A 23,150-nucleotide genomic window follows, 5' to 3' on the forward strand; every position below is an offset into this window, starting at 1 on the left:
TCTCGAGGATATGAAGTTCTTTTTGTAATGATCCAAATATGGGAACAAAATGTAAGTGCAGGAACTTAATAGAAATTTAGTTCCGAGTAGTTATGGAAATACCGGACCTTGTCATGACGGATAAAGAGAGTGTTACTGAGCTGTAACATTCTTCATTTAATATGACGATAAAGTAGTGAATTTTCGGAATTTTTTGTTCTTAGATCTGATCTTCTGTCATACTATGACCTGCAGATATCTCTCTCATTCTAAGTGGTTGAAGAATTTGAAGACTCGATTTATCTGGTTGAAAACACATTCCTGAGTATTCATTTGGCGCAATTCTTAGTGTACTTTTAAAGGGCATCTATTTATGACTTTGTGGAGAAATTGATTTCGCTTGTTTCCTCACTTTCTTTGGTAATGTGACTAGCACCGCATCTGGTTCTGTTTTCTTTTGGAGCGGCAAGAACAGTCATCATATATGCCAGAGTTATAAATTTGTAGAAAGGTGATGTAGTTACAGCTCCATATTGACTGAGACAGGTTGCTACAATGAGTTGCAACTGGCCCTGGACATGGTTGTTTCTTTGATCGATGTCCACTAAAGCAGGCAAAAGGTGCAACCTTGATGATGTTAACTTAAAAGTAACTCCATGCGAGAATAACCATTCATCAGAATATTTGCTTAGGTGAATAATGTAATGTCATATGAAACAAAAAATGATGAAGAAAGTGTAACTTAGGAATGACAGATCGCTCTTGGGATTCAATTAAGGATGACTTCTGTTAAGATTTGGTATTGTGTCTCTTCTCAGGTTCCATTTGGGTGTTCTTGATCTTATTTAGTTGAATGGGGTCAGCTGAGGTAAAGTTCTTTCTTTTTGCTTCTCAGAATTGTCATTTGCTAGCTACATAAATCCACCCGCTTGCTTTCTTCATTGTACTTCTTATTGCTCTTAAGCATTTGTAACATTTTCAGGCATCCTCTACCTTTAACCTTTCATTGGAGCAATTATAGAACACGTGCAAATAATCCTCCATGTTCATCGTGCTTTCCTTGTTTTATTACGCTGGCATATTTGATGATAATTATAACCTTTGTTTCACGCTCGGTCTTAGGGGAAGAGAAGTGGCTGTCTAAAAGTAATAATTATAGATCTTTTGGCTATGCAGAAAGATGTTTCTGTCCACTGACCTTTTGGCTAGCTTTCCCCTGTCTTGATTGAGGAATAGGGTATCAGTATTCTTTGAGCATCAAACTTCGGGGGTTCATTTTCTACCAAAATGGCTTGATGCCAATGTAGATTGCTTAAAGTATAAGGCTACGCTCTTATGAAGTTATAATTTTCAGCATTATTTTTCCTTTCTTGAAGAGAGTTTAAAACCATGGACGGGACCAGGATCACAAGATAGAAGCTTAATTTGGCTTGAAGTACTCGAGTTGAATATTTGGGGTATAAGAGGGACTTTATTGGTGAGCATTAGGAGTTGGGAAGATGCATCTAAGATTAAGAATTTAGCAATGGGCATCGAATTGTTAGGAATTGTTTGAATTGGAGCACTTTTCGTCGTTTTGGGTGTGAAAAATTCCCGTAAGAAGCTACTGATCAAAATTGAGATTGTGTCGATGTTGGTATCAACAGCCAACTATGCTACAATGGAGACGTCTTAAATCAGATGGCACGAACGGTTTACCGATTCTGCCATTGGCCTGGCATATTCTTAATAATCATAGTATTAATTTCTTTTTCCTCCAGATGTTTGTATGCCTTACTTGCAGGTCCTCATGAATCAAGAATAGAGTTGCTGTGCTGTAGTGTATGCTGAGTTGCTTCTTTGACTGAATCTATGTGTCCGAGTGTCGAACTCCTGATTGTAACATTCCCGGAAGTTTGAGAAGCTATCAACTGTTGTACCCTTCTTGTACTTGGAGTTAAATTGTGTAATTGTGACATAATCCTGTATTTGCTAATGTTTGCTAGTCATGCAACGCTAATTTGCTAATTGTGATTTAGTATTGTCCTTCTATGCACTCGTGTTCCTTGTTCTGCTAGTATTTGACAGTTCGCCTCCATGTATGTTCACTCTCTCCTAACCCTAGTTTTATGAAACAAGATTCAGTCTTCTTGCTACAATCATCAGAAGATTTTCTATGGGAGCTGCGAACTTTCTATAATTTAAAGTTTAGGAAACGCGGGTCAAGCTTTTACTATCCTCACTTTTTATTGGCAATGTGTATTTTACGTGTGAATTATGTAAACCATTTAAAAACATTCCTTCAATGGTCTTATCAGACTCTCATTCGTGAAAAAACTCTCCACGGAAGCAAATTGAGGGTTGTGATGCATCATTGGCTGTCATTCAATTTATCCGGTACTTTTTTTACGTACTTGAAGGATGCTCTCCTTCACTTGGAAATTATGTTATCCCTGGCTGAGAAAGCGAAACACGATACTTCACGCCCTTTATTTGAGTGGCTTTTTCTTAGTCAAATTCCCTGAAGCGGAAGCTTATACTTGCTTTGAGGTGGTAAAACGAGCGCCTCGATTTCATTGGAAAGGAGTTCCTCATAACATTTTTCACTCGGCCTATTTCGTGGAACGGTTGGAGATGTTCACACATGAGAACATAAGAAGCATAAGTGAAATTCTTATTCCTCCTTAATTAAAGAACCTATCCACTCAAGGATAGCACAGAGCAATAAGATGATATCATCAGGAACCTACACCATGTGATTGATCAGCTTGTCGACTCTTTTATCCGCTGAAGGGGTCCCCATTTTTTCCCTGGAGTAGAGGAGGTGAAAACAGAAGCCAACATAAGAAAGTAGTGACGAGACTAAATAAAGAATATTTTGTTAGATCATCTCGAAACATGTTTACAACTAACATATTGTCAATAGCACCAAATTCAGAACCATGCAAAATCAATATAGACGGGGTAACATTTGAAGAACCGGATTGAATGAATTAGGATAGCATATTTTCTATTGAATTAGGAAATGAATTGAAATGTAAAGATATTCTAAAATCTTCCGGCAACAGCGTAGGTACAGCTCAAGTCACCATCAAAAGCTTTTTTTGGATGATGCGCTTGGGTTATTTACTTAGGTACAGCACAGCAAGGTGCCTATCTAGCTTATTGTTTTAACCCGGTGGAGGAGTGTGAGGAAAATCCAGAAGGTCCTCCTTTCCTGTTCGGAGGAGGGGGCTGCCATTGGTTACGTCCTTTTAGGTATATGAAAATTTGCTGAAGCGTCCATCTGTGAAGTCTAAGAAAGCCGCTCCTCATTTGTCCTCCTCATGAAGAATTATCGAGATCAATTTGGATACTTTGAATACAAATGTAGGAATTAAGCTTATTCTAATTACATTATCACAGCAAAAGCGGTGCATATACGTGTGTTTATGATCTTTCTTCGAGACTATTCACTAATGCTCATTACATTTTGGATTTCACCATTCCATCTGTGTTTTTGATAAGCAAAACTATTAGAAATTTTATCTTATTTCTAATTTTATTATCATACTGTGGTTGAGTCAGCCTTTCAATTTGCCAAAGACTTCATAAGTAGTTATGCCAAAAGTGTGAATGACCTTGCTATCCCTCAAACCTACATGCTTTGTCATCGGTATCTAACACTCTTAAATGGGCAGGAGGATGCTACGGATAATCGGGATAGATCCGACAAATCTAAGTACTTGGGAGGTGTGGGAGAGCATCCATCGAGATTTGACATTTTTCTCTTATTGTTTTTAGCTACATATTGACTTGGTTATGCATTCATTTTCTGATTTTCGTTCTCTCATGAATTATTTGTCCGAAATGAATCTATAGGGCTAGCTTTTCCTTTTGGTTACCTGGGTGATGGATCTATTTTTATACTCATTTGTGATTAAATATGTGTTGATATGTGAAAACACGGGGAGGACTAGAATCGGTAGTTAGGTGGGCACAAACAACATGACATATTATCGAGTGTTAAGTGAAATTGAAAAGGATGAGAATTGACCGTATCATCAAAAGTTGAAGCATCCAGATATTTAACCAAGGAAATTGGCTCAAGCAATAAAGAAAGTTAACTTTTTTTGAAAAGCAGTCTTTCTTTTTCTTTTTTAATCGAATTCCATAAATTTTGTCTTCGGTGGGGGCAAACTTGTCGGTAATTTCTAAATGTATATCCAATCTCGCAAAGTCCGGTTTGCTTCTTCAATGTGCTTTGAAATAGTCATTACTTTCATGCATCCTTTGCTACTGTAACAGTTGGAGTTTGCTAATTGCGGGAACACGACCATTCCAATTAATTTGGAGACTATTTTTTCCCCAATTTTGGGGCCTAGTGAACTACCCAAAGATAGAAAGTGTCTCCCGATTACTCTTGTTTTGACTCTCATCCATTAAAGATGTTCCTGCAGCTAGATAGTCCCTTTTGCGCTCTCTCGTCTTGTCATCGTTTTACATCCTTTTGTTACTTTGCTGCAACTACAATAAGGAAGGGAAGGAGTTGTTGATGGAGAGATCGTATAACTGGTGTTTATCTAAATTAATTGATGCGACTAATATCCTCTTTTTCCCCTACCTTTCTCTTAAGGACCAATTTTTCTTGTTGGATACGGCATTGGGGGAAGCATCCTTTGCTGCCAAGGATGCCATAATTTTCCTGGTAGTGTATTTGACCCCCACGGGGTGTTTCTTTTCATTAATGCATCTCGTACTCTACAAATTTTACCCCATGCCTTAATCCTTAGAATTTTTACTTGTTAAATGGAAGCAGGCTTCGTTATCCTTTACTTGTCAGATCATCCGTTCAATTCAATACTTTTCTTGTATGAACATTACTTGTTAACGAGGAACTACTTATTCCACTTGTTGAGTTGAGGCTATTTTATTTTCCTGGTGCGCATGCCGTCATAGAGTTATTAGTTTGTTTTTGAGGAGTTTAATTCTAATGCCTTGGTAGATTTGGTAGGGAGCACTAGATTTTGTTGAGGCATTTTCGGAGGCGGATGAAATCTTTGAAACAAGGGGTCATGTGACTACCAAAGTTGCAGTATATCATATTTCTATGTCTCCGACATGTTTATAGCGTGTTGACGTCCCGATGATGTTGCAATGGATGATGAGGATGCCACCGATTAAACGCCCGGGTACAAGGGTGATGAGTACTTGTTTGATGTTTCTGACAAATGGATGATGAGGATGCCACCGATTAAACGCCCGGGTACTTGTTTGATGTTTCTGACAAATGCATGATGGTACAACTTCTAGGGAGTACACTTATTACTAGTGCAATTGAGGATACCAAATCACATGAAGAAGGAACAGTTGATCTAGATGGATCCAAGTGTTATATGTCAATTGATCGGATGAGATGCTACAACTCCGAATCGGTATGCCATTCTGATGTGGGCGAAGCAGAGTTCTTCGATCTACATTTGTTCGTCAGAACATTACATTGACTTTTTCGATGAAGTGTTAAGTTTTCAACTCACAGCATCGCACAAGGAAATTCAGAAAAAGGAAGTCTGTGACATTGGTGCTTGATCTTGATGGTAAGAAGCTTAGTTTATAGTTTGCCTCTCTCTCTCTCTCTCTCTCTCTGGTTGAAGTAAACAAACGATTGTAATTATCTGTGCGTATGAAAGGTAGACCGACGTAAAAATCGACCGAATACAATTTCATAGCCTCGGGAGAAACTTTTGATCCCGCATGCTCACCTCTCCTCTTTATTTCTTATCCCTTAAAAGGAAAGTTTCTTGTTCCAATTTCTCCTTTGTAAACAAAAGCGTCAGAATGCAAAGTCAATGTCTTGTGGAGATACTAGGACACCTCTTGAGGTTCCGGCACTTTTAGGGTCCGTATGGTAACGTTCCCTTCTCCGGGAACATATTTAGAACAGAAACATTTTTTTGTGTTTCTGTTCCCGGCTACGATTTTCAAGAACAGAAACGCGTTTGGCAAGTAAAAAAAAAAAACACTTTTTTAACCAAAAGGAAGGATTTGAAACCGGCAACCGGCGGCGACGGGCGACCGGCGGCGGCGGCGACGGGCGACCGGCGCGCGGCGACCGGCGCGCGGCGACCGGGCGACCGACCGGCGGCGGGCGGCCGCGTCCAACTCCTCGGGGACGATGGTGGGCTGTGGTGGCTTGCACAAATTCGCCCTCGAGTTGTTTCCAAAATGTGTTCCGAAGAACATGAAACAAGTTTTTTTTGTTCCTTAATTTTGCTTCAAAAGTGTTCTTTTTTTCAAAAATGTTCTCCGGAACACTTTTGGAACATTTTTTTATCATACGCGTTTCTGTTCCGAAAGTGTTCCGGGAACACTTTCGAAGCAGAAACACTTTCCAGGGAGTGTTACCATACAGCAAGCAGTATTTATCCGGTGCTGCCTTGCCTCTACTAATCATCACCTTTCCTAGTCATGTATCAATGCTTCTTGTTAGTTTCATCGTCTTATGAAAGCCCTTGACAGAAACTTATCTATGATTTTTCCCATCGGGATGAAATGCATATTGTAAATATGCTTATGTTAGCTGTCTATTCTAGACGAAGAGAGCCGGACATAATATACGATTTTGAGTGATAAGCACAATTTTTCATGAAAATTGGGTATTCTTGCAAGTTGAGCACAATTTTTAAGTATAATAAAAGGATCATATAACTTTAATAGGCAAACATGAGCTTGGAGCTGTCCTGTTCTTTATTGTAGCCAATGTAATCAATATCTGATTACAAAGGAGGGTATGAGTGTTGCCATATCCTTGGGAGGGAACATTACTGCCGCATGCCACAATCAGAGAGCGAGAGCGATCATTAGCGAGTGTCCGGCAGCTCACGGTGCTTGGGAGGGAACATTACCGCCGCATGCCACAATCGGAGAGTTTGGCGGGACCCCGGTAAGTGTCTGGCGAGGGTTGCTTGGCACCGCCAAGCACCGGCGATGCATTGTCAAGGTTGCACACCCTCACCTACCCTTGCCCATTGGAACATGGCCAACTACAACCCTCCTCTCAACGTCTCCCTGTGTGTGTGGGGGGGTGTGGGTGTGGAAGTGCATTCACATAAATGTCGATTTTCTAAAAAGTCAGCCATTTGACAGTCTTCATTGTCAATAACAGCCAGGGACAAAAGGACTTATATCAAGTGAGGTAGATGATCTGATTGCTCCCAAAAAAGAAGAGAGCTAGAAGATGAAAGCGCACCAATAAGACAAGTTTGCTGACTAGGTCTCAATCCTTTTTAAGCAAATTAGTGTCTGTTTGATAGAACTAACCAAAAATCCAATAAGCTCTGTAGAATTGACAGAAATACTCGTGGTTGGCTTCTTGCATGTAATTTACAGGCATAAAAGCTGGTGTTTTCAAATAATTCTGTGTCCTTCATACTTGGCCGTGGATATTATTTCTGTTTTTGTCTGTTCCATGTTTAATCTATCGAGCCATGTTGCATGCGGCAGTTTTCGTTTGCGGGTCCTCCGTTCTGAGACAGGAACTGGCCATTTGTTCCCGTGAAATGAAATGTCGGATGTTCACTTGGATGCAGCTTGGAGTTTTTGCATCTTCCTTGTCATGTCCTGTGAGTGGCATGATCGCTTGAAATTTTATGTCGTGATGCTTGAAAGTGAAGCTGAGAAATGCTAGATTTTCCACGGAGTAAGTCAATATAACACTTCGGGAGGCAGCTGATCATATCTTGAACATGTAATTACTCCATACTTCATTACGTTGTTTCTTTGGTGAACCAGTTATTTCTTAGTGTAATTGCATATCTGGTGTCCGTCTACACAATTTTTCTTCTCCCATCTTGGGGGGTTTCCGCACTTTCAAATGTCACTATATGGATATTCTCCGGAATCAAGGCATACCGTAAAAACTGTTTATTTGATCAACCATGCATATATGTTCTAGTCTGAACTATTTTAACGCCATTAATATGCTTGCCTCATAAGCAGAAGATTATCTTCTGGAATATATGCTAATTTGAGGATGCTAACTTTTGTGCCTTAGGCACGGCATGATGCTATCGATGGGGATTGGTTTTGCGCATAAGTTAGAAGAATTGTAATATCGACATCTTATGATGGTAGTGCGACCTCTCTCATCTATGTGGAGGCTGAAAGAGCATTTTGCCTACTAATACCGGAAGTTTTATCGCCCTCATAATTTAAACGAGTTCAGCATACCAAAGACTTTTAGTCTTTGGCGGGTTCCGAAGAGATGGAATCGATCTAAAAGAAGGGTTGTGAAAGTAACCGACAAAGAAATGTCTACCCAAGAGAAGACCGGAGAAACATCTTCTATTCCCTATGGTATGGCTGCGTCGTCAACCGGTATTGGGCTGCGGCCTGTAGTAAGAGATTTCACGAAGCGAGTTGGTCGGGTATCTCATCCGACTATATGTTCGCTTCTAGTCTATTACATTTAAGCTAAGCATACACTTGTATTCTTGTGTGAATTAATTATTTTGGATTGACATCTTGGTGAAACAGGATAACAGACGCGCTCTGGCAACCGATGAATGGTTTCGTGTTGAGAAATGTGAGAGCCTTTATGCGGTGATTGTCCCGCAAGTGATTAGCGAAAAGTCATGGTAAAGTTCCTGTATAGCTCTTTAATAATACATTTCTCTCGTGTCCTTTGTGGCTTCTTTCCTTTCATTCTTAGATTTTTACTTGTCAATCTACTTGGAACTTAAATGCTAAGGTTGACATGTCACAATTTTTGTCTCCATCGAAAAAAAGCATTGTTCTGAACGATAGAGTTGACTCTTCTCCAGAGTGTAAACATCCATTTTCCAGGCGGCATTTCACTAATGCGAAAATGCTTTGACGTGTGTCCAAGTTGTCTTGTGACAGTACATAGTGTCTAAAGCCGATCCGCAATGCCTTAAATTTCATTATGAAAAGATAAGCACCGCATTTTCCGTCGGTTTTGTGTTCGGATTTCAGCACTTGCTATTTAGCATCCGTTTCGGTGTGCTCCGTTAAAATTCAATCAATCTGAGTCTTGAACAATTTGCACTTATCTATTTTGGCTTTCTCGGTCGAATTGCTAAGAGGTTGCTCCAGGAAATTATTGAAAAGGTTATGTCCTAATATTGTTGCGGGGTCAGAAATTGAAGATTTTATTGGAGTTTAGAAAACCCGAATACGTTCACTCACAAGAGAAGGCCTTCACAAAACATGCTAATAAGCTAACTACGGGTCATGGCATATTTCTCTCTACACTAAGAAATGGAGACCGACTCCATCTTAGGATGGCGTGACGATTTGTTCGGTTGTTTGTTCTCGGGAAGATATCGCGGCTATATTTAGTAAGGTAGTTAAGGACAATTCGAGGACACCGATCGTAAAAGAAGCTCGTGAGGTCATTTGCGACATCACGTGAAAGATACCCTCGGGTGGAGCCGCACTCGAATAATAAGAAATTGGGAGACATTGTTGATCCGTTGAAGGAGAATTTACCAAGGATCTTTCCCGGGCGGATTCTCGGATGAAAAATCTTCGAGCAACAGCATAGGTACAGCTCAAGTCATGATCAAAAGCTCTTTTTGGATTATGCGCTTGGATTATTTACTTATGGTTTCCCTTGTATCTGCCACATGAACACGGTTGCAAAGACAACGAGGTGCCTATCTCGTCGATTGTTTTAACTCGATGGAGGAGTGTGAGGAAAATCCAAAAGGTCCTCTCCGGTTTAGAGGAGAGGGCTGCCATCGGTTACGTTCGTTTAGGTACGTAAAAATTTGCTGAAGCGTCCATCCGTGAAGTCTAAGAAAGCCGCTCCTCGTGAAGAATTATCGAGATCAATTTGGATACTCTAAATACAAATGTAGGAATTAAGCTTATTCGATTACATTATCACAAAGAAAAACGGTGTGTATCTATCCGTTTATCATCTTTCTCCGAGATTATTCACTAAAGCTCCAACGCACCCGAAAATGTTATTCGCTTATTCATAAATTTCGGACGGAGAGAAAGCCGAGCAACGTCGCAAGCAAAACGCCCTTTCATTTGTCGATAATCCAAAGCACTACCATTAACCTCTTTCCTTAAGAGGTTCATAAATACGAGATGAACTAAGCTCGAAAGTTTAAATTAGGTTACATGTTAAGAAACCTAAAAGCGTCACGATTCGAATAAGAATAAGCAAGTGTAGTGCCCGGGGCAACATGCCTTGCCATGAGATCAACTCGATACCCGGGTTTTCATGTACCTTTTTAGGACGCCTATTTGAAATGATAATCAAAGACAATTTCAGCATTTTTGGAAGCTCTTTGATAGCTGAGCACATTTTGGATCACTTGAAGTTGTTTTTGTCCATCCGGTGTGGGCGGCAATTTAGCCTTGATAATCAACTTCTCCAAGCACAAGTGCATCCCCAAGAAGGAACTTAATTAGGGCGAGCAGATGTTTCGACTCACCAACATAAGCTTCACAGCCGACGATCTCAACTCTTTTGAGATGTTTCACCAAACATTCAAAGTTCCCCTTCCGTGAGCACAAAAAATCTTCTTCGTCGAAGTTGAAACGTTCTTCAGATTCTCGATGAAGCTGAAACTGCACATAAATACCCCATTCAAGAAACAAACTTCACATGAGAAGCTGAACCACAGGGGGGGGAAAAAACTTCATTGGCTCACTAAAATTTCAAACAAACGATTTCCATTAGTCCTCTGCAGATGCTAGTTAGTCTTACTTTAATTTAAGCTCTCAAACTCGTCTACACATATAAACATGTTCTCTTTCTAGGTGCTCATCGCTAAACTCTTAGTTCAAGATTCGAACGCTACATGGCAGCAAAAGGACCTCCAGTCCAACACTGCAGTTACTTTAAGACATGAACCAAACAGCTTAATGTTGCCCTGCACACAGGCTGCTAGACTCACAGGGTTGGGCAATTTTCAATTGCTGGAACAAATAAGAGTTAGAGATTGATCTTCTTTATGTGCTTCTAAAGTTTTAACTCATTGTTTAAACATCAATGCGAAAGAGAAGTCAGCACAAGAAGCGAATCGAAAATACCATAGCAAAGGAACATACCATCGGGAAGCAAGTCAGGTATATGACTAATTTTTCCAGGCACTGTGAACTTCGTAGCATGTATGCTATCCCGGGAAGGTCCCATTGATTAACTGGTGCATGTAGTATCAGATTCTGACATTTTGACAATGGAGACGGCACTCCATCCATCTCCAAGAGGGACAGAACCTAAGGAAATTAAGCAAGCAAAATAGAAAATGTTAATTGACATTTCTTTTTCCCGTTCAACATGAATAAGGAATAACAAAAATTTACAGTCCATCCAGATTCGATATCCTCTGACCCCGTCTCGCAGCTGGGAAAAGACCAATGAGGACACCACGGGTAAAAATGAACAAGGGAATGTATTTAAGAATCGAGACTGTTTACATATGCTTCTCAGGTAAGACTTGTGATCTTTGAAAGATCTGAAAATTCAAGTAGTGGGTCGCCCGAGACAGCGAGCCTATTTATCGACTGAAGTTTCCAAGTGAATCATTCTACTGCCATTGTAAAATATTCAGGGGATACCCAAGTAGCATTTATTATGGAATGGCGGCCTAAGGTGACAAGAGAGCACGACCCAGTTCAGTCAACCAAAGATGACTAGGTCCATGACCCTTCGCCATATATCCAGATAATTGTATTTCCTCTATAAACTGGAGGAATGAATTGAGAAAAAGTAACTCTTTCAGATAATCTCTTTGTGCATTTTTCTTGTGAAAGTAAAGAGTTTGACAATGTGGCGTTGAGCAGCATCCAAAACAGTTACCAATACCTAGTGGCTTTCATTGTCCCTAATTGAGTGAGATCCCAGATCCATTTACTTGAAATGTAAACGGAGGGGAAAAAAGCTCCAAGGTTCACCAGTTCGTAACGACAAACTTATGAATCATCCTATCAGCCAATGATTAATTACACATGAGATCACAACGAATCCCCTCGATGAAATCAAGAATGCCGCCAATCACAGACCCCACTCAACACGAGCTGGTCTTATAAATAGTAAGAAAAATTGAGGCTGTACCTGCAAACACCAACCGCCGGTGGTGATGGTAGGAACTCCGCGCACCTTCTCAAGAAGATGCCTCAACAAGTCGCGGCCCTTGGAATTAGGATCCCGACTTTCAACGGAAAAATCTAAATCGGCTTCCACCAAAGAAGACACGTCGTCAAGTCTGAACCCAGCATGATTCCCTCCTATTACGCGCAAGGAAAGCAAATGCGGGGCGCAAAGTTTCTTCACGTAAGAACCAAAGCCGAGGCTAACGAGCACCAACTTTTTCAAACATAACGAATCAATTATAATGTTGTTCACGCCCTCGCAGCTGGACAACACAAGGGACTCCAAAACAGGACATCCCCTGAAGATTCGCCCGAGGAAATCATCACTCAACTGGGCATCTTCGATCGACAAGACCTTAAGACAAGGCCACCAAATAGTCATATCCAACGAGAAACAGCACTTACCGACGTCCAGGCGCACCAACCGGCTGAAGCAATACAAGAACTCCGGCAGTACATAAAAAAACCGCGACCGTTGAGACAGCCGCAAGCGGAGATCCTCCACGGAGCGCCGCACCGCGAACCGGAGCCATAGGTCGATCCTGGGGCGGTCGGCCTCGTCGTACATGAAGCGGGTGAGGTGGAATTTCTTCACCGTGGGGGAGGAGAACTGACTCAGGACGCTGTCGACAATGGACGGGAAGAACAAGGGACTGTCAGGCGGGGGTTCAAAGTATACATCGTATCCAACGAAGACAAGGTCGGTGGCGGTGGTCCAAGTGGGCCGCCAGCGCTTGGAGAGGACGCAGGTCTTGACGACGTCGTGGATGGGCAGAAAAGAGAAGATGTTGTGGATCATGGCGTCGGGCAAGCCGCTGATAAGATCCCTACGGCTCGGAGGAGGAGCGGAGCACTCGCGGTGGATGGCGCCGTGCACGGAGGTCTCCGCCATGGAATTGAAATTCTAGGGTTTCGTTTCTGCGGACGTTCTCCCCCGAGCTTCCTCATCCATTTTCCTGTACACGCTCCTTTCAATTTTCCTTTCATTGGGGGTTGGCCAGCGAATCCGTTTCCCCACTTGAAATTGAACTTCTTTTTTTTTTTTTTTTCCTTTTTTTAGTAGACACCAAAATTAAACTTAAAGAAAAAGGAATTACGTGGGGCAGTGGAGGAAACATGCGCAAGTGATCCGACTTTGGGATCTTTACTACCAATAGCTGATTATCTTATGGCTCACACCTTCCATAAATGCTTCGTTTTGCAGTTAATTAGTTATTTTAGTATGATTTTCTTTAAATACTTCTTTTTCAAATTTAGAATCTTATTTCACGGTCCAACAGCTTTAGCATGGGTTTATGGAAGATCTTCTAAAAGCGTATATGATGTCGTAAAAGCAAGTGTGAAATAATGTACAACATAAATACAAACTTGAATCCACAATTACATAACTAAATAGCATGCATATAATGAATCTAAAAAAAGTAAAGCCCTCGCATTGCTTTTTACTTACCAAACAAGTGTGTGCCGAACTCGATAAGATGGTGATTTGTGTTATCGGACGTCAACTTTGTTGCGTCAAATTATAGAAATGATCGACAGTTGTTTATGTTGGTAAGTATCGCAACAATTAGAGTGGTAAATACACCCGGTACTCTCCTATTAGAGAGGTTAATATGTATAGGCTGATGTGTTGCATTCATGTGTTGGCGCCTTTTAGGTTAGCTGTACTCTAGGCAAAGTGCTTTAGAGTTACAAGCTTGAGTTGATTAGCTTTAAATAGAACTGAATTAATGATAAAAGGAAAAAACAAACTTCATGATTCGTTACAAACTCTTTTTGACGAATGCGGTTAAGCTCTCAAATTTAACTGGAGCTGGTTCAATATCCGAAATGCATTGTTTTATTGAGTAACTAAATAAAAAAAATAAACATTTAATGGAATTTAAATGGATGGACTCACTATTGAACATATAAATTACTTCACATCTTGCACCAACCATGTTGAATAACAATATTTCTATGCTTAGGTATACGTTGAGTTGCAAGTAAAACCTATTTAAAATACTTATAAAAGATAACTCCCCCTCGTTATTTTATGGGGATAGATCTATATTAAATGAATCGCCGGATGAGACTAATATTCTTGGGTATATTTTGGGTGGTACGTAAAAAAATCCTATTTAACATTTTTGTTAACTTAGCTACTCGGAAAAAGTGTAACAAAAGTCCTAAACGTATTGCATTAGTGCCAATTTAGTCCTAAACTTATTTTTGGTACCAATTCAGTCCTAAACCTTTTGTAATGGTGTCAATTCAATCCTAAAACTTGTATTAATGTCAATTCATTCCTAAACATTTTGTATTAGTATCAATTCAGTCCTAAATCTTCCGTATTTATGCCAATTGAGTTAATCAGGCTAATTTTGATCGAAAATCGCCGACGTGGACGTCAATTATCCTACGTGGCACGGCTAGCATTGACTTGGACACTTTTAAATATTATTTAAATATTTTAAATAATTTTTAATATATTTTTTTAAATATTCTTAAAAATTATTAAATATATATATATATTAAAAAATGTCCACGGTAGCGTCGGATGTGCCATGTAGGACAATTGATGTCCACTTCAAGTGATTTCCAGGTGCTTTGGAAATTTAGGATTTTGAACAAATTTGGTGCCCTATCCAAACCGACTGCAGCCGAAAGATTTTGTAAGCCGTTTCAGGCCATAAGGCTACGTTCATTCGTAGTGAAAACTTGAAGTGACTCAGAATAGACCTCACAAAAATGTGCGCATATCTTACACATAATCTATTGAGGAACTAGAAATCGTTTTACCAACCAACTTAGCAACATCTTGAAGCGAGAATTCGATTGTGGGTGGAGGCAATACTCACCTTGTTAACATCTCTAGTTCTCCCCAAGCAATGCGAGGAAGTGGCCAGTTTCAAGCTATCAAAGAAAATAACCTAATATTCTCACGGGAAAACAAAAGATTACGCACCATTTGACGCCTTTAAATTTGCCCTCGTTTGATTTCGACGAAGGGAAAGAGCGAACTCTTTATAGTTGAGAAATTGTTATGACAACTCCTTTTAGAGTAATTCGAATTTAAGAATAATAAATGTGGAAAATGCATTAACCTGCCCGCTACGTGATGTTATCAATAGCTCGAACTAAAACAAGAAATGACCAAATAAAAAAAGTTAGCAATAATCCCATATGAATTTTACTTGGTATCGGACTAGGAAGTCTTGAATTTAAATCTTTCCAATCCCCTATAATTAACATAATAAATCACGCCTTGATCTCATAAAATCTCACATTTTATAAGCGCTCATTTTTATGCTAATTTATTTGTCTCCAAAAACGGGACTTCAATTACAATTGTTCGTGGAAAAGCTGTTTTTGCTCTGACAACCAAGGAAAAGCATGCCCCAATTAGGAAACCCCTAGTATGTAATCTCATTAAAACTACGCATGCACTTGCAGCAGATTTTATTTAAATTAATTTCCCAATCAACTCATTTAGTTATCCTAAAAATAGCATTACTTACAAAACTTGTTGTTCGGATCCACTCGCGGATCCGTATCCGTGCCCGTGCCCGTGGGTCTTGAAGAGTTTGGCCGTTGAAGCTCTATGCAGCTAATGCTTATACTTCGTTGATTATATTCAAAAAATTGAAATTGTTTGAAGAAATTAGAATTTGAAAATTCAAATCAGCAATTAATCTTTACTTCAACGGGAGTATTCTGTGTTCTCTGATTCTCGCTCCGCCATTCCATCGTCTCCCCTCTCTGTCTCGCTCTCTCTCTCTCTCTGCAAATTCTCTCCTCTCCCTTCGTCTCCCAACTGTTTCAAGAACATGGCCGGGGAACTTCATCTCCATCAAGATGCAATCTTGAACCCCGACTACATCAGCGGATTACCTGACCCCCTAATTGGTCACATCCTGTCTTTCATGAGCACAGTTGATGCCGTCAAGACCAGCGTTTTGTCCAAGCGGTGGCATTCCGCTTGGACCTTCAACCCGTCCATGGATTTCTTTCTACGTCGGGGCAGCAGCCGGCGGTATTCCAATTTTGTGGATTTCGTGGACGGGGTACTCTGCACCGCACCTCGGGTGAGAAAATTCATCCTCCACGCACCTTGGGTCCCGTTGATTGAGTCGGTTCTCGGTAGATGGCTCGAATATTCAGTGCGCCACGGGGTGGAAGAGGTTTCCGTATCGTTTTTCCTCCGGCGTTATAGCATGTATCGTTTACCCGGTTGTTTGTTCCGCTCCAGCACGTTAGTGGATTTGCGATTGTCTGTCCAGAGAGCCGATTTTTCTGCATTGAATTCTGTTGATTTGCCTTCTCTGGAGAGATTGTCCATTCAATTTGGGGAGCTCAAGAACGATGCGCTGGCGAGTCTTCCGAGGGGCTGCCCTGTTCTTCAATTTCTGGAATTGAAAAGCTGTCAAGACTTCTCGTGCGTCGTGGTTCTAACCGGAGGTTTTAGAGAGATCCTTATAGATTCTCACATGTTTGAATGCGATAAACCTCGAATCCCGAGTATTTCGGCTCCCCACGTTCTAAACTTGCGCTTGTTGGGCGGTTCCTCTACGAAGGAGTTCGCAGTGGATGAACTAAAGTCTTTAGTTCGGGCCGAGCTGGATTTCTACATGACTAGTCCTACAATCAATCAGACCGATCGCAATCTAGTCAAGAAGCTTCTCCACAGCCTGTGTCACGTCACCAAATTGGTGATAGGGAGCTGGTGTCTCCGAGTGCGATTTGCATGCGACATATTCGTCCCGTTGTTTGTTGGTTGTTAGTTTCAAAGAGACGTTGTCATCTTATAGAGCTTTAGTAGAATTTTTGCTGGATGTGGCGTTTTTCTTTGTGTAATAGGACTCATACGCATCTTAGCCTGATATGGCCGTTAGAGGTTCAGCAATCCATTGAAATTTTGGTAATACTAAAATCTGATGTTCCACTAAAAAAACAGAGAGAAAAATTTCACAGGAAGCATCTGCTGGTTGTTTGCTCATTTTGTTTAGTCTGTCGGCTTGTGTGAGAGGTCGTTGGAATTGCAAGCATGTCGTGTCTTTGTGAGAGGTCACTGGAATTGCTGACAAAGAAGAAAATCAGACATAGTATTTGCTACTCTGCCTGATGTCTACTAGAGCAAATGTACACTGCCTTCGTAATAACTACCAAAAGACCATAGAAAATGGAGCTGGTGTATGTTCAGTCCATATCCTGGTCAGTTGTGCATAATCACAATATGAAAAGATCACAGAAAAAAATAAAACCGAAATTGAATGAATGGAAAGTAGTTGTTTCCCATTTAATCTAAATACTGAAGTACAAGCTGTTCACTAGAATGAATATGTAACTATGTTATTTCGACACTTGAAAGCTTTAGCATCAACCAATTTGTCATTGAGGTGGGAACGGAAATAGTTCTCAGAGCATATGCTTGCTGGGTCTTTGTAACTGTAATTGGAAAGAGGAGTATATTATCTTATTCTTAAATGTGGCCTCTTCATGTGATTAGGTTCTATCAATTGCGGAAGACGTGGAAGATGTGCCGTTTTTGTTGCCAAATTGCAAGTCCCTAACTCTGAATGCGCGAATGCATTATCGGGATTTTCCTGGTATAGCGATCCTGCTAGCAATCTCGCCTAATTTGGAGGAGCTATCGATAAATGCTGATTATGTTGACTACACTAGGGCCACGGTATATATCTGCAAAACTCCTTCCATGATTCATTGATTCTCGCATATTTTGTAAATCCAGTAATCAATTAGAAACTTATCTGTTCTAGATTAAAAAAAAATACGTGGCCCTTTCCTTGTCTTCTTTATCTTAAAATATTGAAAAAGTGGATAATTTTTTGAGACAAATGAGGAGCTTTTTAACTCTGAGTAGCTTTATCATGCCATACGCGTTCAGTAAAACATCATACATTATGCTTTCCATGTCCATGATGAATGGTTGATTAACAAATGTTACCTCTATACATAAATGGGCTTTTACGGATAGCTTTGGGAACAGTTTAAAGACTTTAATTGAGGGGAGAGTTAAGAGGGAAAGTTGATCTCTGTTGTATTTATTTTCAGCTGACATCTTAGCTGGTGAATTAGGTACATGCAATTTATCACCACAGGGTGGTTGATGTCCTGTTGTTGCTGTTTAAAATGTCTAAGCTCATCAAGTTTCATACTAAGAACTTAGTTTTGCTATCCATTTGCAGGTCAAGTGTGATTCAGTGGTTGGAAACGGTGATGAAGAGGATTATTGCTGTCAGAAGTTGTGTGTCGGTCTGGCTCAACAGCTAAAGAGGGTTGAGATTGTTGGGTTAGACACCGACTGTCTAGAGCTAAAATGGGTGCTTTACTTGGTGAAGTATTTGCTGGGTGATGCACTCGCATTGGAGAAGTGGGTCCTAAAAGCTAAACGACGGCATGAATCGAGAGAAAAGCTTGTTAATCCTGGCAAATTGCTTGAGTTCTACCAGCAACTCCTATGCCTCCCAAGAGCTTCAACGAATGCTGAACTGATTTTACAAGGCGTTCAGCATGACGAGCAGAAAGGCAAGTAGAAAAAAGGAGGAGTTATTGGAAGCAGCAGCGAGGCAGAATCTGAAGCGTTTGATGTTGGTTCTGCAGTCCTCGTTTTGAAAGGTATTCTTTGTCTTTCAAAGATGCTCAGTGAATAAGACCATAGAAGCCACATGTAAATGATACTGATAGGATTCTTTTTGAAACGTACTCTTTGACTATGAGTCTACAAGTTGCTTGCGCTGTTCTGGTGACATGGCGATTTGCATGTTCGACAAACAAAAAAGTGCTTTAGAAGTGCGATTCGTTATGCTGCTGCAAAATGTCTTACTTGGCTGCAGTGAAGGATTTTCAATTGCTGGCATGAAGATCCAAATGATGGAAACAGACTGCTAGATACTTGATTGATGTCTTGTGTGTCTAAAGAATGTGTTGGAATACACTGCATTAGGCAAAACCAATGACATTACAATTGATCCTTATTGAGGATCTAGACAAGTTCCCGTTCTCGTTCGAAAACATCATCATTGGGTCTACTGATTACAGCAGATTTGTTTGTTTACCTCTCGCATTTTTGGTTGATTGATCCAAGTCAATTGCACCCGGGAAGGTGATTGTTTCTTCCCTGATTGCAGGACGTCTAAAGGGAGATGGAAGTGAAACTCAATTGGTTGGACAAATTGGTTGAGATTGCTCATACACAAAAGTTCTAAAATCCCCAATATGCAAATATATTTTATTATCAGAAAGATTTTAGCAGGGACAAGGCTAAAAGTCTGATAGGAAATTTATTTTATTTTTTGTTTTCTTTTTGGGTAAATCGGGTAGGAAGTTTTAGAATCGTTTTATTTGGTTCCAAATTAGCGTGCATGTTTGGTAATGCTTTTGTCTTTTCATTTTCCCTTTAAGTTGACAGTCAAATTTGAATGTTTATAAAAGTTATAAAACCTCATATTTTTGAAACAATCAGGGGGATGAGGCAAGCCTTAGAGAAGGAAAGGAAGGCTGTGATGTTGAATGCAATCTACTCGAACTACAAAAAAAAATATGAAAACAACAAAATATAAACATGTCATCCTCATTATCAAAACAGCTTGGAAATAAAACGCAGTGAAGTTTATTGGTGACCCAAGAGTGTCACGGCAGGTCTTCTTACGTTGTTTCTCTTTTTGCCGCTTCTCACAACACCTCTCTTTTAGCAGTGGCTATAGATAGCCTCAGCCTTTTCAGAAGCCATGGACGTTGGAGCAATAAGAAGCATGTGATCTGTCGCAATTCATAGCCATCCCACGACTTTCTTAGGACAATCAAACCATTGAACAAACACATTGGTCTTGTTGTGCAGTTCCGTTAAGCAGTCTGCATCGTTAAACTAGACAAAACTCAAAAGGGAATGGAAATTAAGGATTTTACCAAGTGCTTGTAAACCTGTTCAAAAGGAACAATTGCCCATGAAACTCAGATAAGCTCGATCCAAACGAAATCCCAAGCGCGGAAACTCGAAATGAAGCCACGTCGAAGCATTTCTTGATTCCAACTCATGGTGTCAACATACCTGGTTATCCAACACCGTCAAAAGTGGCACAGAAAGAGAAGCAATTTTATACCCGACTTGAGACTACCTGTGCCATTCAATTTAGGGGTGTGTCATAAGGGAGTCCATTGAAACTGTAATCTATAGCTTCGGCATTTCGCGAGTGAATCACCTCGATATAATCCCAAAGATCATGAGCGTCAATAGGTACTCCTCGACGTAACATCCTTAATTCGGCATCAATTATCATCTTCTCCAATCCAACTACCTTCTCGAAAAAGAAATTTGGCCAATGCAAGCAACGGCTTTGATTTCACCAAGTCAAATTGGAAACCAACAATTTCAACCCTTCTGAGATGATTTGCCCCCACAATAAAGCTCTTTTCCTCTACACCAAAATTGCTTTTCATTAAGGTAGCATAGGTCTTGAAAATCCCGGTAAGATTTTGAGCAAAATCACACGTTGACAGGAGCTTTGTCAGAGCTAATTAACAGTTGCAATAACATAGTTGCGATGTTCAGTAGGAAAAAAAAAAACACAGAACAAACAAGCTTCATGTATGGATTCCCCATTGCAAGTTCTCACATGTCTAGGCCCATTCATAATTAGCCCATAAAAAGCCCGCTCAAATATGAAAGCCCACAGAGTGTGCTTAGGCCCATAGTCCTATGACTTAATTGCCTCTGTCCATTTTAACTTCAAGAACTGAGAATGTGGGAGATTTAAATGAAGCTATCAACCTCCCTGCCCAGCTTCACCTCTCGTCATCAAAACTCGTGCGCGACGTCTCTGTTTTTACTGGTCAAGAACGTTGTTGTTCTGTCATTTTCGGTAGCAACCCTTGAGAGTTATGAACACAACGATGAACCTTCGACTACGATCGAAGAACGCAGATGGATACAGACGAATGGTCGCGAACATCACACGGGGTGCTAAATCGAACTCGAACAACTTTTATAGACAAGATGAAGCAACAGCGAAACGGCTGTCCCTCTGACAAATACGTTGGAGTTTGCTTTAAGTTAAAGGGAAGACCAAACCTTCTTCAGGGACACAGTCAGCTACACAAATTCAAAAAGCAGAAAGTCAAAAGAGAGAGAGAGAGAGAGAGAGAGAGAGAGAGGCAAGAGAGATATCCAGATTCCGCACTTAGGTTGCATCAAGTAGGTGCTTCCTTTTTTCCAAATGAAAAAGAAAGGAAAGAGGGAGAATTGGGAAACTGTCAGAAAAACTTAGGAGTTGACTTCGTGAGAAAACCAGCTCTAGACTCCTTCAACCACACTTGTGCTTTCGAAGATAGGCATTGAGTTTGGAAAAAAGGCTCAATCAGTACCTGTTTCCGTGAACCTGCAATCACAGAAAAACAATGAATTACTCTTCTGAATTGAGTTTTTCTTTTAATGTGTATTTTCCATTTTTAGATTCAGCACTCCTCACGTCATATGAAACAAGGGATCTGCAGTGATTGGCGTTTGTGAGCACCGTGCTGGTGGATCCGCACTCGCTTTCCTTAAGCGACACCGTCGACTTATCCAGCTTGATCGACCAGGGATACTGGTAGCTTTGGACCGCCGACCCGGCGTGCGATGACGACTGCTGCATCCGCATCACCCACGGCACGTTCCTCCCCTCCAGTGAGGGCCTCCTCCGGCTCGGCTGCCTCTCGTAGTAATTGTCCGGCCTCTGTTTCGGCGCGCTCTGGGATCAGGCCTTGGCCCGGGAGGACTCGGTGTTGGCCATGTAGTTCGGGTACAGCGGGTACTCGTAGGAGAGGGACTCCGCGTAGTCGGGCCTTGGGAGGGCGAAGGTATCCGAGCAGGGTCGGGCTTTAGAAAAATCGCAAACGTTTTCGGTAACTCTTCCTAGTAAATATTCTCTTGAAAGTTTTAGCTATTCTCTCTCGATATTGAGATAGTGTCGTCGATTACATACGAAATTGTCCCTAGCAGAATTCTTGCCGAGCGTTAAAGGGATTTCTTTTCTTTTCACGGCGAATGAGTCACGCGAAAAAAAGGTTGGATATGAAGGAGTATGATTATGAAAACTAAGCTTATGATTTAGGTGTATTAAACTTTTTTGACTTTCATGTTATGATTTCAGGTAACCCTGTATTTTTTTTTTTTGGTCTACGGGATCAAGCGTATAGATGTTTTAGAACTACGGTTATTCTTTTCTCTCTTTGTGAGTGCGAATGACAATCATTCTCTTCCCGGATTCTGTTTCTTGCCATAAACATATTTTTCTATTTTTTATTTCCTGGATGAGTTTCTAAATAAAGACACAGCGTTTAATAACGATATAAAATTTCTATTCTCGAAAAAGAGATTCATTTGATAATAACCCACAATTTCTACGATTGGGCAACCGGCGGATGAAGGCCACCGGCTTCGAGATTGGAGGCTAGCTACTAGCAAAGGGCGGTTAGAGATTGGTGAATAGACACCGGTGGTGCGCGAACGGGGACCAGTGGTCGGTGATCGGAAGCCTGCGGCGGGTGAACGGCAGCTGGGGATCGAAGATGGCAACTTGCAGCCGCCAAACGGCAACGGACGAACATCAACCGACGGTGGGTGAATGGCAGCTGGGGACTAAAGATTGGTGGCGGGTGAACGGCAGCAGAGCCCGGCGATCGGTAGACAGCGATCGGCAGATGGCTACGGGCCGAATGAATCAAGGATCGGATCCTTATTTTCATGCAGCTACTGAGCATCTCTACTCTTTTACATGCCAACCCATTCATGTTGTTAAACGCAAACGTGTGTGAAACATAAATGGGATCGGGAGGCTTGATTATACTTCAGCAGCTCCATGGTAGAAGCCCGAATGTAGATGACGTGAGGCTGAATGCCAAAGAATATATGGAACAGTACGCAGATCCGAAAACAGATCAAATATCACAATATTCTTGGATTTTACGTTGCATATGGCTAGCCTTTTCAGGAGTGGAGAATTCTGCACAAAGTACCTACAAAACACCGACACTCTCCAGAGCCTCCATGTTATGTCCAACACTTTTCGCCACTCTCTTGACACTCTCGCACTCTCGGACAC

The 23,150-nt window shown here is 40.9% G+C and overlaps 2 protein-coding genes and 1 pseudogene across 2 annotated transcripts; 1 reads left to right on the forward strand and 2 right to left on the reverse strand.

Annotated features, from left to right (window-relative positions):
* The window catches only part of LOC125314374, a 413,124-nt pseudogene that overhangs the window by 265,663 nt on the left and 124,311 nt on the right, over positions 1 to 23,150 (reverse strand).
* LOC125314046 (F-box protein At5g03100-like) lies at positions 10,680 to 12,961 on the reverse strand. Its single transcript, XM_048275502.1, has 2 exons — positions 12,032 to 12,961; positions 10,680 to 11,193 (listed from the first exon to the last, which is right to left on the reverse strand). Exons 1-2 carry the CDS (start codon positions 12,959 to 12,961, stop codon positions 10,981 to 10,983), a joined length of 1,143 nt encoding a protein of 380 aa, XP_048131459.1. The 3' UTR covers positions 10,680 to 10,980.
* Positions 15,879 to 18,605, forward strand: LOC125314047 (putative F-box protein At1g49610). The gene is made up of 3 exons (XM_048275503.1): positions 15,879 to 16,760; positions 17,558 to 17,740; positions 18,258 to 18,605. The coding sequence occupies exons 1-3, from the start codon at positions 15,879 to 15,881 to the stop codon at positions 18,603 to 18,605; spliced, it is 1,413 nt and encodes a 470-aa protein (XP_048131460.1).

Source organism: Rhodamnia argentea, chromosome 3 (assembly GCF_020921035.1).
Source record: "Rhodamnia argentea isolate NSW1041297 chromosome 3, ASM2092103v1, whole genome shotgun sequence".
NCBI lineage: Eukaryota > Viridiplantae > Streptophyta > Magnoliopsida > Myrtales > Myrtaceae > Rhodamnia > Rhodamnia argentea.

Excerpts from the sequence above, each read along its gene's own strand:
- LOC125314046 (XM_048275502.1), bottom strand. The coding sequence starts at position 12,961 with ATGGCGGAGACCTCCGTGCACGGCGCCATCCACCGCGAGTGCTCCGCT. Across the intron at positions 11,194-12,031 it reads CCGGCGGTTGGTGTTTGCAG|GTTCTGTCCCTCTTGGAGAT; the intron begins GTACAGCCTCAA and ends TAATTTCCTTAG.
- LOC125314047 (XM_048275503.1), top strand. The coding sequence starts at position 15,879 with ATGGCCGGGGAACTTCATCTCCATCAAGATGCAATCTTGAACCCCGAC. Across the intron at positions 16,761-17,557 it reads TGTGTCACGTCACCAAATTG|GTTCTATCAATTGCGGAAGA; the intron begins GTGATAGGGAGC and ends TCATGTGATTAG. Across the intron at positions 17,741-18,257 it reads TTGACTACACTAGGGCCACG|GTCAAGTGTGATTCAGTGGT; the intron begins GTATATATCTGC and ends ATCCATTTGCAG.